General features: G+C 31.7%; 1 protein-coding gene across 13 annotated transcripts in view; it reads left to right on the top strand.

Moving 5' to 3' along the window:
* LOC106868038 (serine/threonine-protein kinase 26) overlaps positions 1-18401 on the top strand; it is a 152744-nt gene that overhangs the window by 129669 nt on the left and 4674 nt on the right. For 4 of the 13 annotated variants that reach the window (XM_014913138.3, XM_014913149.3, XM_014913147.3 and 1 more), the window contains 5 exons: positions 2388-2496; positions 6222-6260; positions 10622-10702; positions 12878-12946; positions 15031-15144. In XM_014913138.3, the coding sequence (XP_014768624.1) occupies positions 2388-2496; positions 6222-6260; positions 10622-10702; positions 12878-12946; positions 15031-15144 (412 nt within the window). The remainder of the gene's footprint in view (positions 1-2387; positions 2497-6221; positions 6261-10621; positions 10703-12877; positions 12947-15030; positions 15145-18401) is intronic. The other 9 variants (XM_014913139.3, XM_014913140.3, XM_014913141.3 and 6 more) reach the window with 9 other exon arrangements.

Here is an 18401-nt window from a genome sequence, read left to right as displayed (position 1 = left end):
CATGTACAGAGATGCGGCCAGTAAGGTGAGGGTTGGAAATGAGTACAGCAATGAATTCCGGGTAGAGGTAGGGGTCCACCAAGGTTCCGTCCTCAGCCCCCTATTATTTACCATAGTCCTCCAGGCAATCACAGAGGAGTTCAAGACAGGTTGCCCCTGGGAGCTCCTCTATGCTGATGACCTTGCCCTAATTGCGGAGTCACTATCAGAACTAGAGGAGAAGTTTCAGGTGTGGAAGCAAGGTCTAGAATTGAAGGGCCTTAGAGTCAACCTAGCTAAAACCAAAATCCTAATAAGTAGGAAGGTAGATAAAACACAAACCCCTTCAGGTAGATGGCCCTGCTCAGTATGTAGAAAAGGAGTAGGTAGTAACTCTATAAGATGTACCTGGTGCAAGCTATGGACACATAAGAGGTGCAGCAACATCAAAGGCAGGTTAACTAGCAAGTTAGTTTTTGTTTGTGGCAGATGTTCAGGTGCAATAAAGACTGCAAACAAACAGGAAACAACTTCTATCTCATTCCAGGGTGAAAAACTAGAGGTAGTCGATAGCTTCCGCTATCTGGGCGACCAAGTTAGTAGTGGGGGTGGGTGCTCTGAAAGTGTAGCTGCTAGAATAAGAATAGCCTGGGCAAAGTTTAGAGAGCTCTTACCCCTGCTGGCGACAAAGGGACTCTCACTCAGAGTAAAAGGCAGACTGTATGACGCATGCGTACGAACAACCATGCTACATGGCAGTGAAACATGGGCTGTAACTGCTGAGGACATACGTAAGCTCGCAAGGAATGAAGCCAGTATGCTCCGTTGGATGTGTAATGTCAATGTGAATACCCGTCAGAGTGTAAGTATCTTGAGAGAAAAGCTGAACATTAGAAGCATCAGTTGTGGCGTGCAAGAGAGACGATTGCGCTGGTATGGACATGTGGTGAGAATGGAGGAGGATAGCTGCGTGAAAAAGTGCCACACCCTAACAGTTGAGGGAACCCGTGGAAGAGGTAGGCCCAGGAAGACCTGGGCTGAGGTGGTGAGGCAAGACCTTCGTACATTGGGCCTCACCGAGGCGATGACTACGGACCGAGACCTTTGGAAATGGGCTGTGCGTGAGAAGACCCGGCAAGCCAAGTAAGATCGTTGCCAGTGCCCCTGGGCTGGTTCTTGTGCGGGTGGCACATGAGATGCACCATTTTGAGCGTGGCCGTTGCCAGTACCGCCTGACTGGCTCCTGTAGGATTTTCGAGCGAGATCGTTGCCAGTGCCCCTGGACTGGCTTGTGCGGGTGGCACATAAAAGACACCATTTCGAGCGTGGCCGTTTTCGTGCGGGTGACACGTAAAAGCACCCACTACACTCTCTGAGTGGTTGGCGTTAGGAAGGGCATCCAGCTGTAGAAACTCTGCCAAATCAGACTGGAGCCTGGTGTTGCCATCCGGTTTCACCAGTCCTCAGTCAAATCGTCCAACCCATGCTAGCATGGAAAGCGGACGTTAAACGATGATGATGATGATGATGATATATCGTATGTGTAATCATATATGCTTGAGTGCACAAACCATATGAAACTTAGGTTAGAGGTAAGGCATTTGGATACAAGGACTAAAGGGAGAAATGGCTAAAGTTTGTATAATTAATATATGGACAGAATAAATTAATTAAAATCTTTTGAAAACATGCAAGCAAGGAGAAATTATCAAGTACAGTGAATCAGTAATTGATTTTGAGAAGTCACTGGTTTTACAGCCATTTATAATTCATCTGGCAAGTTTGACAGTTGGAATCTGTCTGTGTGTGAGTGTGTATAAAGTATGTGTATTTGTATATGATCCATCATCATCATTGTTTAGTATTCACTTTTCCATGCTTGCATGGGTCAGCTACAATTTTTTGACTCATATTTTCTACATTTGGATAGCCTTCCTGTTACCAATTCTCTCTTGTTTCCAAGCAAGTGTTATATATATATATATATATATATATGTCCGCTTTCTATGCTGGCATGGGTTGGAGAGTTTGACTGAGGACTGGCAAGCTAGGAGGCTGCACCAGGCTCCAATCTGATTTGGCAAGGTTTCTACAGTTTGATGCCCTTCCTAATGCCAACCACTCCAAGAGTGTACTGAGTACTTTTACTATTCTGTGGTTTTCTTAACTAACCTGACTTTGTAATGCCATCTCTATGGAAAAAGGGTGCTTTTGAGATTCTTAGTCCTGATAATCATATATGATATTTATACTTTGTCTATAACTTATTTGTCTGTGTCTAAAATTATTTCTTAATATGCCTTATTTGACCTATCAAGTTAAATTTTAGTTAAATTTATACTATTTGATGTGGTTACTTTCAAAACTGTTAGTGTCAAATTAAATGAATATTTTCTTTTTCTTTCTAGTTCTGATATTGAAAATGAACATTGGAACGATGATTGGATAATGACCCGAAGGTCTTGTGATCCTAAAAACGGCGATGGAGCCAATGCATTAAAAGCCACAGACTCAAAGGTTTGTAAATAAACATTAAAAAAAATTCTTTAGATTAACAGTTTGCCTTCACCATAGTGAAGTTGTTTCAAGGCAAGTCTCACAGAAATTTCATCATCATCATCAGTCTACACTTCTGCTTTTGATATTATTCCAATAATTCTGGATATCTTCTTTACTTCTTATTTAGTATTTATTTAATTAAACGGGTTTGTGGAATATAAGTTTAGTATCATCTATATACTTTAGCTGTTCGATCAGATTTGTAAAAGACTGCCACATGAAAACTTATGTACTTTTCTTAGTAGTTTCTTCCCTTTTATTCTTACCCTATTCTTTTGCTCTTTGTCAAATGACTGATTTTAGTCTCTGCTTCTTCTGAGCTGATTCACTCTTTAAGAAGATTGTCATCACCTTTTGTGAGGAGGTTAAATGAACTTTCTTCCCAGTTACAGTTTTCCATTATCAACAAATGATGTTTAGATGCTCTTGATATTACATTTTGTGTTTCTGTCACCTGTAACTTAAAAACAAACAAACAAAAAGACAAGTTCCAGTTTTAGGTCAAGTAGATTATTTCTAGGTACATGTTACCCCACCAAATTATTCACCACTGAATAAATGTCATGTTTGTACTTGGACAGTTGAAGTTATTGATATCGACAGTGATTAGTATCACATACTTACACAGCATGACCTTACCGTTCTTCCTTTTTTTTTTTAACTATTAAAGCACTCGGCTTCTTAGTCACTTACTTTACCTTCGATATCAGTTGGGTGTGTGCTTTACAGCTCTTTCAGCATTTCATGCTTGATTACTTTTATGAAGGCGAAGTTGTAAAATATCAGACATATTGATGTTATTTTAAGAAATTCTCTAAAAGTGGTAACCAAAAAGATAGGTCAATTTAGTTCATTACTTTCTACTTATGTTGTCATGTCAATTTTATCATGATATCACATAACAAGGTGACCAAAGCTTTGAGTCGATTTGACAGACAGAAACTCAGAGCCCATAATATGTATGTATGTGTGTGTGTATATATATATATATATATGTAGGCAGAAGTTACTGCCGTGTGTATGTCTGTGTATGTGCTTGTGCCTTTCTCCCAGAGAGAGAGAGAGGGAGGGAGATATATATATATATATATATATATATATATATATATATATATATATATATATATATATATACACACATACACACACATACTTATACATATGTATATATGACTGTGTGTATATGCGGCTATTTGGTTAAAATTTGCTTCCCAACCACATAGTTTCAGGTTCAGTCTGACTACATGGCACCTGGGTAGGTGTCTTCTACTGCAGCTACGTGTGTGTGTGTGTGTGTGTGTGATTGTTTTCGCATTTGTTGAGAGCTGTAAACAAGTCACACAAGTATGGTTGTGTGGTTCACTGCATTTACGATGGCAAGAGTTGCAATGATTGGCCTGTTGGGTTCCTGTAACCAACAATATTGTTGTTTACAAATATCAATATAAAATAGAGATATATAATAGCATGCTTTATTAAGCAGTACCTCATTGATTGGGTGTGGTTTAATGGTGAAGGCTTGCTATTATTTACAGTAGGTCAAGCAATGACATGAAAGCTTCAATGTTGGCTCATGTTTGCACTTGGAAAATGGGTTGGAGTAATTGTCTAATATTTTCAGCTATTTGAATCCAATCTACCTGTAAGTTAATTGACCCATCCTGTATATATGCATGTATACATACATATCTGATACAAGCATAGAAGTTTATCAAATTTAATTTAGTAGTATATCATTTATCTCTCTCACAAGTTATAGTGATGTTTTTAATCTCTATATGATGATTTGATATGCTGAGAAACTCTTGAGTTGTAATACGGACATATATATCTATATGGAATTTTGTTATTGTTGTCTTGTTTCGTATACTATCAGGGTTTTCTTGTAATGGTTATCTTGTGCTAATGTTTCAAAAATACCTTTGAGAACTTAGTTTGATCCACCCTCATCTATCTATCTATCCCACATATGGGCTTCACCAGCCAATTTCTTAAGCTGTCAAATGAGACAAAGCCTCTTTTTTCTTTGAAACCTCAACTACTTCAGCCATGGTGTTGTACCACTAAGTAAGATACATCACTCTTTTTGTCAGAGTTTGACTTGTAAAAAAAAAAAAAAAAAAAAATGCATTTCATTCTAGCCTTATGGTTAGTGGTATTAAGAACATTTTGCCATTTGAAGAATTATCCTACAGAAACCATTCAACCCTTCCTCACATGGTGAAATTGATGTAGAGTAGGAAAATATGTATCTTTTTGAAAACCATTCAACCTTATGATTAGTTTTGTGCAGTGATTATTTTCCAGACCTATGCAGCACTCAATTTTTATCAAATTTTTTTCCCCAGTACTATTAGTAGCATATCTGGCAATATTGTCTTTTTTCTTTAAATAAACTGAAAAAAAATATATAGAAATTAAATTGAGAAATTGAAATTTCAATAGGTTGTTACATAGGTCAAAGTGTGTTGCTTAAATATCATAGTCAGTTGAAAGGTGACGAGTTGGCAGAATCGTTACTGTGCTGGACAAAATGCAGCATTTTGTCTGTCTTGTTCTGAGTTCAAATTCTACCAAGGTTGACTTTGCCTTTCATCCTTTTGTGCTCAATAAAACAAGTACCAGTTGAGCACTGTGGTCAATGTAATCATCTTACACACTTCCCCAAAGCTGCTGGCCATGTGCCAAAATTTGAAATCCATATTTATAGTAAATTGAGTTTATTTTTTTCTTCTATAGCATTTCATTAATTTGTAATCTAAAGCAGTATGTGTGGATCATTCTCATCATCATCATTTAATGCTCATATTCTATGCTAGCATGGATTAGACAGTGCAACAGGATCTGACTAGCCTGACAGCTGCATTAGTCTCCAATGTCTGCCTTGGTAAGGTTTCTACACCTAGATACCCTTCCCAATGCCAACCTCCTTTACAGAATATACTGGGTGCTTTTCTTGTGGCACCAGCATGAGTAACTCATAAGACAAGATCCCTTGACTGAGTGGGATGCAGTATTGAGGGCAGTGGCTTTGCGTCCAGTGTTGAGAGTTTAAAGTGTGAAAGAGGAACAGTAACACATGTCTTGCTGTAGAAGAGGTTCATGGCTATTCCTGCAGAAAAATGAGAAATGATGGTAGAGATGAGGTATCAAGGCCTTCCCTCAAGGTACCAGAAGGTGGCATGAAAGAGAAGAGGGGCAGAGAATTAAGCATGACTGGGTGGATAGGTAGTTAGGTTTGCAAAATATAAAAAAAGGAGTAACAGATGGCAAGAGATGAGGACAGGAGTGAAAACTGAATGGAGGTGTGGGCAATGGTGTATCTCAGTATGGGGAAAGATGAGGAAAATAGGAGTGAAACATGGAGCAGAAGGCAGTACGTGGTAATACATATACATACACACATATATGAGAGAGAGTTCCCTAGGTGTTTGTGGCATGAAGGGCATCCAGCTCTGAAGCATGCGTCTAACATATATTAGGATGGAAAACATAAAAATGAATGAATGTATATATCCAGGATAATGAAGGATGATTTTTATGTTAGTAATAATAATACATATTTTAATTTTTATTTTATCCACCTTGGACTTTTTTTTTTCTTCATTGCATGATATTAGTACACTGATATTTTATGGTTTTATTTACTATTCTGAATATATATTTTTGGTCCTTATGTACAGAAAGAGTCCCCAGTTCTTGTACCTAAAAATGGAGATGTTGTGAGTTATTTAGCATTTTACTAATACCAACAAAGCTTTTAGCTTATTCCTTAAAAAGCTTATAAAACATTAATTTTTGCCTCTTTATCTTTTTTACCAACGATTTCTTATCTTCCCCAAATACTACTTTTGGGTACCTTATTCTATTTATGTGTATATATACATGTGCGTGTGTGTTCTGTTAGAATGTCTAGGAATTTTACAACTTAATTTCACTAAATTTTAAATTTATTGAAAGTGTTCAAAATGTCTTTCTTGACATTTTTTGTATTTAAATTTTTTTCTCTTTTTAGATTTATCTTTTAATCTAATCTAAGAAAATAAATTATATAATCTGAAAGGCTTAATCTTATAAGTTAACTGAATCATAGTAGTTTAATTATGCAATTAAAATTAATCTCTAGAACTGAATATAAGGCATACTAAATGTTGATTATAAATACAACAGGTGTATGGAAGAGAATTAAGGAAATGTGTATCTTGTGAGTCCCTATTAGGAACTCTTTCTGAGTTGTTCTCTTTCATGTGTCCTTTGTATTTGTAACCACTTTCAGTGCAAAGTTATTTATAATTTCACTGTTTTAACTATTTTTACTTACAAAGACATTGTTCTGGTTGTTCTAATTTAATAAAGTTAAGAGCAACAATTTGAAACAATTTGAAGTTTAAATACAGTTGTATGAGGTGCTTGACTGCAAATATTACTTCCGACTTTCTTTCTAAAAATCATTTCATTGAAGAGAATAGTGCCCTATATCAAAGTTGCTGTAAAAAAAACAAAGATTACAAGCATATTAATTTGGTTATTCTAACCATTTATTTTTTAACATGCTGGATTTGTTAACGCTGCCAGTGTTTTTTTCTCTTTTCTTGTTTATTCCTATACAATGCTACAAAGTCAAGTCACTTAATAAAACTAAGTCATTCCACATTTTGTAAAAAGAAAGCTTTCATAGCTTCCTTAATAAAACATTTTCTGTAGTTAATTGTATTTAAAGCATTCACAACTCATTTACTAGATTTACTTTCTATTTTATTTTAGTCTAGTTTGAGTGTGTTATTTACCATTTCATGTTTGTTTTCTGGTATTTGGTGCTGATGCTTTACAAATATTGTTATACACTTGCTAATTTAACTAAATTCCATTACTTAACTAACACAGTTTTTTTTAATATGATTTTCCCTTGCTTTTTGCAATGATTTATTTATTTATTATTATTTTTTTTTTTTTCTGTTACACTACTTCAATATTTCTGATTAATATATCTTAAATTATCAGTAACAAAAATTGGTCAGCTTTTTAGTTTCCTGCTGGTATGACTATTGTTAAGCATCTAGAAACACAGCTATTTCTACAGGAAATGGCCTGTGTAACAAACAGTGTGTTGAATTTTAGATTGATACATAATGATTATAATCTGTTCCACTTAGAATATAATTAAACGCTTTAGTTTTTAAATGTTTCTTTTAGTATTGCTTAGCTTCCTTTACTGGTTAATTTCCTTCAAGTTATTTTATGTTTGGTTTGTGTGGTATCCTACGATTTCTTTCTTTTTGCTCATCTCCTTCAATGTCCTTTTCTTAATGATTCATCAGTGCTATTTAACATATTGCTAATGTTGTTTGTTAACATTTGGTAACGGATATAAATTTGTGCTTTACTCATCTATCTAAACTTTCTATAGCCCTTTTGTTTTTACATATTGACCTCCCATCAAATGCTTAGATGTTCATACAATTTATTTTTCATGGATGCATTAGATTTTCTGGTGTTGTTTATTAATATCCAATTAATTCTCTTTTTCTGATTTTATTTTTTGTCTAAGAAATTCTCTGTCTTAAAAACATTAACGTTTGCCAATTATTTTAAGTTACATTTTAATAGGGTGGCAGAATTACATACATACACATGTACATAATAGTAACAAGATTTGAAAGCTATTTTTTGATAGATGTATTAAAAGATTTTTTATCACTAGTACTTAGTAAGAAGTAATGGGTAAGAAAAGAATTGCAGAAAAAGATTTCATTTTAGAGATAATAAACTCCTCCATCACCACACAAAAAAAAAAAAAGTATCTCAGTTACATTCCATTATTATATGACTTGTCATTATTAAATTTGAGTATCTTCAAACTTAAAATAGTACACTTCATTGTTGAGTGGATGGTGTTAAGAAGGGCAGCTAGCTCCAATATTCAAACATATTTGTGTAAGCATCTGACTCATACTTCAACAGAAGCACAGGGATATTCTTCATATATAATCATTTTTAATCAGTCACACCGAATGAAATAATATCTCTAGTTTTATGATTTTATTTTGTTTTAAGATAGAGGTTTAATATGAAATTATATAATCAGTAAAATATGTATCTACCAAACAGTTTCCATGATACAAAGAAAACATGCTTTCAGTTTATTTATGATATCACATTGTTGATAATTTATCAAACGAAATCAATATAAACACAATATATTTTGTATGTAGAAAAGCCATTTTAAGTCATTGATGTATTGGAAATCCTGCTTTTGAAGAGACATAATTTTGGAGTTGATGAGATGATTTTAAACAGGGTATTTAGCTGTTTAAAGAGGTATTGGAACTGATATCAATGTAATTTTCTTCTCTGATTTTTGAAGAAAAGGGAATGAGACAACAAATAACATATAATGTAGTTTTCCTAAATGTGACAAAATGTCTTAAATTTATCTTTGATTTATATAATTTATAAAATATAAATATAAATATATTTGGATATGACTTGGAATTGATACTATAGACTTAAGAATTGTAAAAATGTATTTCTAATAAATAAATCTAGATCTGTAATGCCTATGTTCTAAGGTTTACAAATAAACTATCTGAACCAGAAAGAGCAACATGCACCTCACTGGGATTAAGTAAAATGGTCCCCATCTCTCACATATATATAATGCCGGTCAGTCTACAAGAGTTCAAAGTAACTTCTAGTAGTAGTGCTGGGATTATCTAGTATATTTTGTAAAGTGGTTGATGTTCACTGAAAAATGCTCTGCAATAATTAATATTTACTGTAATGAATATTTTCCTTAGATGCTCTTTGAGTAAGCTGTTTGTCAGCTGAGTCAGTGTTTTTTTTTTACTGTATTAATCACTAGAGTATTTGCTAACTTAAAAATTTAGAACACACTGTTCCAAATGAATATATTACTACGATTGTCACAGTGATATTAATACACTAGTGTTATCTATTATATGACACCTAACTTTGGAAATATACTTTTATCATCATGGGTAATAGCAGGAAATATGATGTGCATACAATAATTATAATTTAACTTTTATCAAATTATTCCTGGTGGCAAAAGTATACTTACAAAGTTACCTTCATATGATTAGTAACACTAGTGAAAAATATAATCTGATTTGGCATTGTATTGTCTTATCCTTTTTCATTGTGTCTGAGTAAATTAAAATATTAATCACAATATCTGCAGCAATAAATATTCTGATCAGTTATTGCTACATGTTAGATGCTGTTTTTGGCTTACTTATGGCAATTGGCATGGCATTAATGTTTTGTCATGTGTAAAACATTGGTTTTCTCCAAGTTTACATGTAATTCACATCTTGATAAACAGCTCACTGTTTTATCCATATTGTTACTTTCATAGGTAGGGAAAACATTTTGTGCTGTTATTTCTTTATCATATATTGTTTCTCTTGTTTATTTTTGTTTGTTTTTTAATGGAAATTATGTTTGTGATATTTATGATGCAGAAGAAAAACAACTGGTTTTTACTAGATTAGAAAAGTTCATGTTATTCAGATTTGATATTTCTAATCAATTCCAAATGAATTATTTTGATTAAAATTTAACATTTCTAAAACAGTGTTTTACTAACACTTTTAACCTTTTTGTTTTTGTGTTTAATACTTCTAAACTTGCGTTACTCAGTATTTTTTTTTTACTGCAAACGTATTTTTATTATTTTTCCTTTTAACTGCCTTTGGGCTTTCATAAATGATGGGTAAAATAAACTACGAATATTTTCTTAATATCCTTCACAAGCAAATTTGCATCTACAAAATATATATCAATAAAAATGCTCTTATGTATGGTAAATGATCGATAATAAGATGAACTTTCTGTAAAATAATTTGTGTTTCTAATTCGTCTATAATTTGTTCATTGAAGAGCCAAGATCTAGTTCTTTGAAATGTTCCTCTGGCAATTTGTTGAACAAAGTTGCATGTCTTTGGTCAATTAAAACATACTATTTAATTTATATTTTCTGTTATGTATCTCACTTGCTATGCTTTCTTCTGTCTGTTAAAATACTGTATTTCTGAATCTATGCATGCTGTTTCTCTTGTAGCAAATACAATCTGCTCCACTTAGCCATCATGGTCGTGCTGACTCTACACCAGCCATTCAAAACCATGATGCTGACTACATTGTAAGTTACCTAATAACATATGTACCATTTTAGCTTACTGAACTTTATCTTTTTTTTTTTCCCCAAATTTTATTTACTCCTTTGTGCTTTTCTCTACTACCAAATGTCTACACTTAATATTCGTCTTTGCTTCAGCTACTGTTGATATTGTCATAGTCTAATTAAGTGTAAAACAATCTATGTGCACAATTGTTTAGTTCTTGTCTTGTCCTTTCTATAAAGGCAATTAACATGCCGTAATGCTCAAGTTTGAAACCCATGTAAGCAAGCAACCATTGCTTCTCAGACTAAATCCTTTAAATTTGAAAGCATGGAATTTTACATTTCTGAGTGCAGTAGGCAGCTTGGAAAATGTCAGCTTTTTTAAATTTAATAACATTGGCAACATTTTCATGAATATATTATTTTGCCTTTGCTTTCTACTTAAATTCATTTCTTTACCTCTTGCAATTCCCTCTGGTAGCTGTTAGTCTTCTTCCTTTGGTAGATTAGTTGCAAATATGTGGCAGTTTTTATTTTACAGTTTTTAATATTTCTTCTTGACACTGTTTGATTTATTTATTTATTTATTGTCAATAACCTTTTTCCCAATTTAAAACTTAATATCTATATTCCGTTTACAATGGATTTATAATAATATTGTTTAAATATGAAAACAGCTGATTGTTGCTACCCATTTGTCTACTTCCTATGTTGGTTCTATAATACTGCAAAAAAGACAATACAATAGTTGAAGTAGAAGTGTGCTAACATTTGAGTATTGCTAAATAGATTAATACTTTATCATATAATGTTTTTGTTGCTTGGTGACTAATGTTTATTTAGGTTGTATTAAATTGCAGCAAACTCGTGCTGGATTAATTTATATCTACAACAAATTTTTAAAATATTTATGATCAAATTGAAACATATTGATCACATTTTTTTTCCTCTAGTTTTAAATTCATGCTGTTTATTGTAGCCATATTACTTTTCATTTAATTTTAAAATTCAATCAAGAATTTTTTCTTTCGCTTCTATTTCATATTTTAGCCTTTTATCTTTTTAATGCAAATTGCTCTGGCTGCTTCAAATTTCATTTTCTTCATATTCCTCCTCCCCTTTTTCTCTCTCCTTTCTTTCTCTTTTTGAACAATACTGAAAGCTGTTCCATTGAAATTATTGCTCCAGTTATGTATTAGGATAAAGATTTGAATTGTGATTTTAATACAAAATTGAAGTTATTAGAAAAGTCACCCAAGTTTTGAACGTCCAGTTCTGGCATGGTCTGTCTACTTGAACAATTTATTGATTCAACAAAGATAATACTATAAGGCAATTATTCATGGGGTTCCCATAATTGAATAAAAAATACTTTTCATTTGCTGTGAATAGATTTAAATTGCTCATCTTTCACTTGACAAACATTTTTGGAAGGGGTTGTATTGCTTTGGTTTCTTATAACAAAATAACCTTTGCATATCTGCAAATATTTTTTCTTTGAATACCATTTCATTTACTGTCAATAGATTTAAATTCCCATGTTTCTTTCCATGTGGCTTTTTATTAGGGGTTGTATATGTAGATTTTCTCAATCATTTTAAAACTTCTGCGCATATCTTTTTTACAAGATTTAACTCTGCTTAAAATAATATTTGTTGACATTTTGTTTCCCTATATCAGCTACTAACTCTGTATTTCTAAAAACTAGTTTTTCTCTGGTATATTTTCCTACTTTGAAGCTGTTAAATAAGTCCTGTCTTCTTTTAAGGATATTTTGCTTTCTGTTTTCTTTAGCTAGAGCTTAGAGCTTCATTTAATCACAATATTTCTTTTTTTTTTATGGGATTTACTCTTGGTTGTCATTTCTAATTAGAATTAATAGAGCATGTCTCATGATATGTTTTATAAAAATTTAACATTGTAAGGTAGCCTCTTGTAGCTTATTGCCTGTAACATTTCTTCAATGTAGGCTATAATATATTCATCTACTAATTCAATATTGTCTGATTGTCTGGTGGTTGGTTATAACAAAGCCCTAATCTAACTAGATTGGTACTTTTTTTCTAGTATCTAATGCTTTTTACCATGTTAGATCAACGCATGGTTTTTAGATGTTTGCTTTGGAGTCAGAACATCGCATCTCTAACCAAAATAGCAATTTTTTCTTAGGATTTCAGTATATTTGTTTTCCAGGGCGCCAAACATACTCGTAGCAAGTCAGATATGCATCCTATCTCTTCTGAATCAATAGAAAATTTCAGAGTAAGTGTATTCTTACTATGTCCATTCTTTCCCCCTTTGCACCTCTTGTATCATCTAATCACTTTAGGAAATACCTCAACCATCTGATTGTCTGATAGTTAACCTTCACAACCTTTTCCCCCCACCTCCTCATTTGGTTATTGACCTTGAGATGAATTCCACGAAATAATTAGTTTTCACATTCTTTCTGTGTCAGTAATTTTTTTCGGTGACTGATTTTTGTATTTTATTTCAAAATACTACGTCTATTTTTTAAGACAGCTGCTCTTCATTTTTGAAGAAGAGAGGAGGAGAGACTATTTTTGGCAATATATAGAATAGTGTAACTTTGAAATTTTATGGACAATATGTCTCCTTAATTTACCAATAAACTAGACTTTCACAAAAAAGAGAATTTGAAATGATAGTTGTGAAAAGTTATTTCTAATGATGTGGAAGTTTCGTAACAATGAAAAAAAGTAAAAAAGAATGGTATATTTTTTAATCTGTTCAGTACTTCTACTGAACTGCTTTTGTTAATTAAAAAACATCAAGATGCCGAACTAATAATGATGTTATTTACCAGGAGATGTCATTATGTAAACCAGTCAGTCTTGATCGAGTAAATTTATGGCATGTATAGGTAGTTGGTCAGATGATTAAGTCTATCTGTTATTAGCTGAAGTAGTAATATAATTTTTCTGTAGCATGTGTGAATACTGTGATCCGTGTTGTGAATTAGAGAAGTGACTACTTGTATTGGCGACATTAAAGAGAATGCTTGCTAGTTTTTTGTTTTTTTAAGGTGTGCATGGGACAGTGATAAGTCTATGATGCAATTTGGTGATGATTTCTTCTTTTTTATCTTTTCATGAGTAGTTAGTATTATTACATAGCAATAATCGTCTTCACTCTAATCTTTTTTGAGTGGTTGGTACAGTAACATTTTGCTGTTTGTATCTATGGAAGTAAATTATTATATTTTTCTTATGACACCAGAGTTATCTCAATATCTCCTCATTAGATTTTGACTACTTGAACTCTTACTTGGAAATTTCACCATTATGAGTGTTTCTCAAATACCATTTTCTTTTTAATCTTGTAAATTTTCTGTGATGCAAATGATAAATACATGCAGATTTTATTAGTTTAAAAATTTTTTTTTTATTGCATATAATTTATTTCTTTGAGTTTTTATTTTTCATGAAGAAATACCATACACACACATTACAGTTTATTGTAACTCCTTTCTTGAAGAAAAATACCACTATAAGTATTCATAATAACTTGAAAATCAATTGGTATTCAAAATATTTTCATTAAATTTTTATTATTTAAACTAATTCTAGTAATTTACTAATTACCTTTGTATTTCACATAAAATTGAAGAGGGAAAAAAAAAAACAAAAACAAATGTTTCTTGACTTAGAAGTATTATTGAGAAAAATCCTAAAATGTATGCAATCTAGATGAAATCAATGTTCTAACCAGCACAATGATCTTGTCAAATTGTGTCTGAAACTATTGTAGCCTTCATGACTCAAGATTTTATTGGAATTAGTTTCGTTGTTCTTTTACACTATTTTTTAGAATTTAATTACTTCATTTAATAATACATTATTTATTGCATTTGTTTTTCAGGTAGACATATTCTTAAGATAATTTGTTTTACAAATTCTAAATTAGGTTACAAGCATTGATTAATTTTTTTAAAATTTCAATTGAATTATATATAATTGAATTCATTGATAACTCAGTATATATATTTTTTCTTTGCTCACGCAATTCTTATTAAAAATATATTTTGTTTTATTTTCTCTGAAAGATATTTACTTAATAATTCCAAACTTTTAAATACTTTTTTTGTGGTTAGTTTACTTTTTTTTTAAAAATTAACACAAGAACATTCTCTTTGTAAGTGTGATTCATCACAAACTGCTTAATGTTTTTAATAGTAATTTCTAGAGACTGTATTTAATTTGTCACTATCAACCCTTTCAACATGTTACTGTAAGCACATTCTATTCAACTACACATTTGTCTACGTTTATTTTATACCATTTCGTATGTTAATACTTATTCCATCTTGGTACTTCCTCCCTTAGCCACCATCTTATATATTCTATAACCGACCTAAATCCCTGTACGATCTCCCAGATGGCCATAAACCAATTGAACCTTCATACAAAACTAATACCCCTGCTGTCTACCATGTATATGTAAGTTATTTTTAACCCTTTGTTATCCTTTAGATGCAGACTTTATAAGGAATGATAATCTTATGCATGAATATTTTGCAGAAGAGAATACGTTAAACGATAGATCTTTTTCTAAATATTATTAACCTTAACTAAAATTTGTTGAACTTTGCTGAACATTAGGTGTATTTAAAGATTTTTATGTTGCTGATGAATTTTAAAATCTATATCAGCAGTCTTTTTTTTTTTTGTTAAACCTTTCTTTATAGAATATTCATTATAAATGTAACAGTTTTTAGAAAGTTGTGGTGCTTCCCCATAGCCTATTGGGTTTTAAATGCACCATTGAAGATTTTGATTTCTTGCCTAGCTAGGAATAATGTGCTTGTGGTGAGTTCATCCCTCTCGTAGCTATACCCACAGGCTGAGTTGAAGTTTATTGACCAGACAGTATATTGTTTGATGTTGAGATACAAACTGTCAACCTCTCAGCTAGATGTCTGGATTATTTTCACTTCAACCAACCTTTTTTTTGTAGAAAAGTTTACTATATACTTACAACTGCTCTGCTTTCAGTTTAAATGCTTTCTGATATACTATAATTAACTTATACGTTTGAACGATTTGCACATACCTTAATACAAAAAATAGAAAAAGAAAATTAACATTTCATTAGAATAGTTGCAGTTAATTAGGCTATTATTAACCCCTAACATTTGCATTTGTACCTACACTGCATTTCAAGCACCATATTCTCTTGTCATTTTTTTTTTAATGTGACGCAGTGGATAAGATCTTTAGATGATTCTGAGTTCAGTCTTATGTGATATGTAGACTTTCAAGAAATAGAAACACTAATTAATTCTTACCTGGAATTTCAATGACAACATTGTGTTGTGACACCTGAATGTGTGTCACAAGTAATGATATATATAATTAGAGAAAGAATAGAAACCTAACTACAACAACAACAACAGGTGTTTAAAAAAAATACATTCAGCAAATAAATTATGGCTCAGTTCTTTGAAATAGGGTGACCTAATCAGCATTATGTACACTCCACACTACTAAAACACCTTTCAATAATTCCATATTAACTAACCCCCACATTAACATATACTAATTTTTGTCTTCAATGTTTTCAGAATGTGAATTTATTTTTGTAGGTGTTCAAAAAGAAAAATTATTTTCTTATTTACTGATCTTATGAATAATAATATCCCCTCTTACAATTTTAAATATATTGCTCAGTTTTATTTAAGATTTCATGATAAGCATTTTTATTTTAAAATTAGCTGAATGGGAGTGAAGTAGAGATTTTGTTACTGCATCTATCTGTATTGAAAGAATTTTGGACATTTCTTCAAAATTTATACAGATACTCATGATTGAAATAGAAAGTGAGAAAGAAAAAAAACATCCAGCCAGATTTAAGGAATTTTTTCTTTATGTCCATTTATGAAGTTTATGAAGTTAAGCATATAAACAATTTCAAGAATATACGGAAATGAAAACATTATACAAATCAGAAATAGTATCCTGTTCTGATGTTGCAGTTGTTAGGATAGTCGTCGTCGTCGTCGTCGTCATCATCATCGTTTAACATCTGCTTTCTATGCTGGCATGGGTTGGACAGTTTGACTGAGAAGCATCACAGTATCCTCTATTATAGTTCTAGACCAATTAAAGCTTTATGAATGGATTTTGTAACTAGAAACTAAATGGAGCCTGTCATAGATATCCACATATATCTCTGGTGATGATGATCTTTCTCTTTTTCTGTCTCTACACACACTTATATATATGTGTGTGTGTGGTTATGTATGTACATGTGTGTTCATTTGTGCTTCTTTGAATATAGCAAAGTACAAGTGGTTTTGTTGTCATTTTTCATATCAACATTGTCTGCAGGCTTTGCACCTGTGAAAGTGTGTGAAATAAAAAGTCCTTTACCTTTAAACTAGGTATAGGTTACTGACAGGAAGAGCATCTGGTTGTCTAAACTATGCTAGCATGGATAGAATGAAAAGGAAAAAAAACAAAGAATATATTTTATATTTTCCAAACAAAAAAGAAAGAGAAAAAGAGATAAACTGAACATTATTAGTAAATGTTTGGGATTAATTCTTTAGAGTAAATAGAGGTATGTCATTTTTTTTTTTTTTTTTTTTACCTAAATAATTCTTGATAATGTTTTTTTCCTACCAGTTACAGATAAATACTGAAAATTTAACTTTTAGGAACTTATTACTAAGAATATCTTTTTTCTTCAGAATTTTTAGCCAAAGTTTATTTCAAATTAATTCATATTTGATATAAGAATTTTTTTATTAACCCCTTTTTTTTTTACCCATCCAAGATTAATTTGTTGATATTTTGTTTATAATGCAGTGGCCATTAGAACAAACCACTTAATATTTCCTCTGCACCAAAATCATCTGATAACAGACAGCTGACTTTCCCATAAAGTCCTGCTAAGCAAACAAACAATTGTTCATAGAATGGGTTTCTTTTTATAGGTTGTGAAAACATTAAAGGGCATGAGCATCCGAGAGAAATTTTTAACATGCATGAATAAACATTTGAGATGTTTATGTTATTAATGGAATTGAAATGAAAGTGTTTATTTTAAAAAGTACAAAATTTTTTTAAAGAAATGTTATATCACTATTCCCTACCCCCCTTCTTTTATGCAGTAATAAATTTGTCTGGGCTTAGTTACTGAATGTCTTAGCACCGATTTATTTCTAAGATTATTCATGTTCCCCTCAAATGTTGCTTATATTTTATCAAATAAGGTTTAAACTTATGACTTGTAAGGACACTTGTTGAGCACCTAAAATTTCAGGGCTAAGGTTAGCAAATTCAATTCACTATTAATAGGAATTAGATATCTAGTAAAACTGAAGTTTTGTTATATCCCCAACCCCCACCCCGTTTTTTTTCTCTTTTTTTTTTTCTCCCATATATATAAAAAAAATGAAAGAATGTTGCTGAATGTTATTCTTGTTCCAAAAATGGGCAGAAGATTCACCTTGTCATTACCATATTTTTGTTAAAGTATGCTGCCTTTTGTTATTATTTCAATTAAGTTTTAAAATAATGAAGAATTTAGTGAAATAATTTTGTTATTATTGAGTTGGTGTTTGAGACTTAGATTAACATGCAATTTTGATGGAAGATTTTAATCTAGATCACTTAAAACAAAAAGTCTGTATCCTAGAACCAAGCGTGGTCTTGGGCAGTTAAAGTAGTAAGAAAAATTTCAAACCACTCGG

The sequence above is a fragment of the Octopus bimaculoides genome, chromosome 9 (genome assembly GCF_046866305.1).
Source record: "Octopus bimaculoides isolate indiv1 chromosome 9, ASM4686630v1, whole genome shotgun sequence".
In the NCBI taxonomy this organism is placed as follows: Eukaryota; Metazoa; Mollusca; class Cephalopoda; order Octopoda; family Octopodidae; genus Octopus; species Octopus bimaculoides.
The sequence above is the reverse complement of the archived record's forward strand: the minus strand, read 5'-3'. Positions and strand labels throughout refer to the sequence as shown.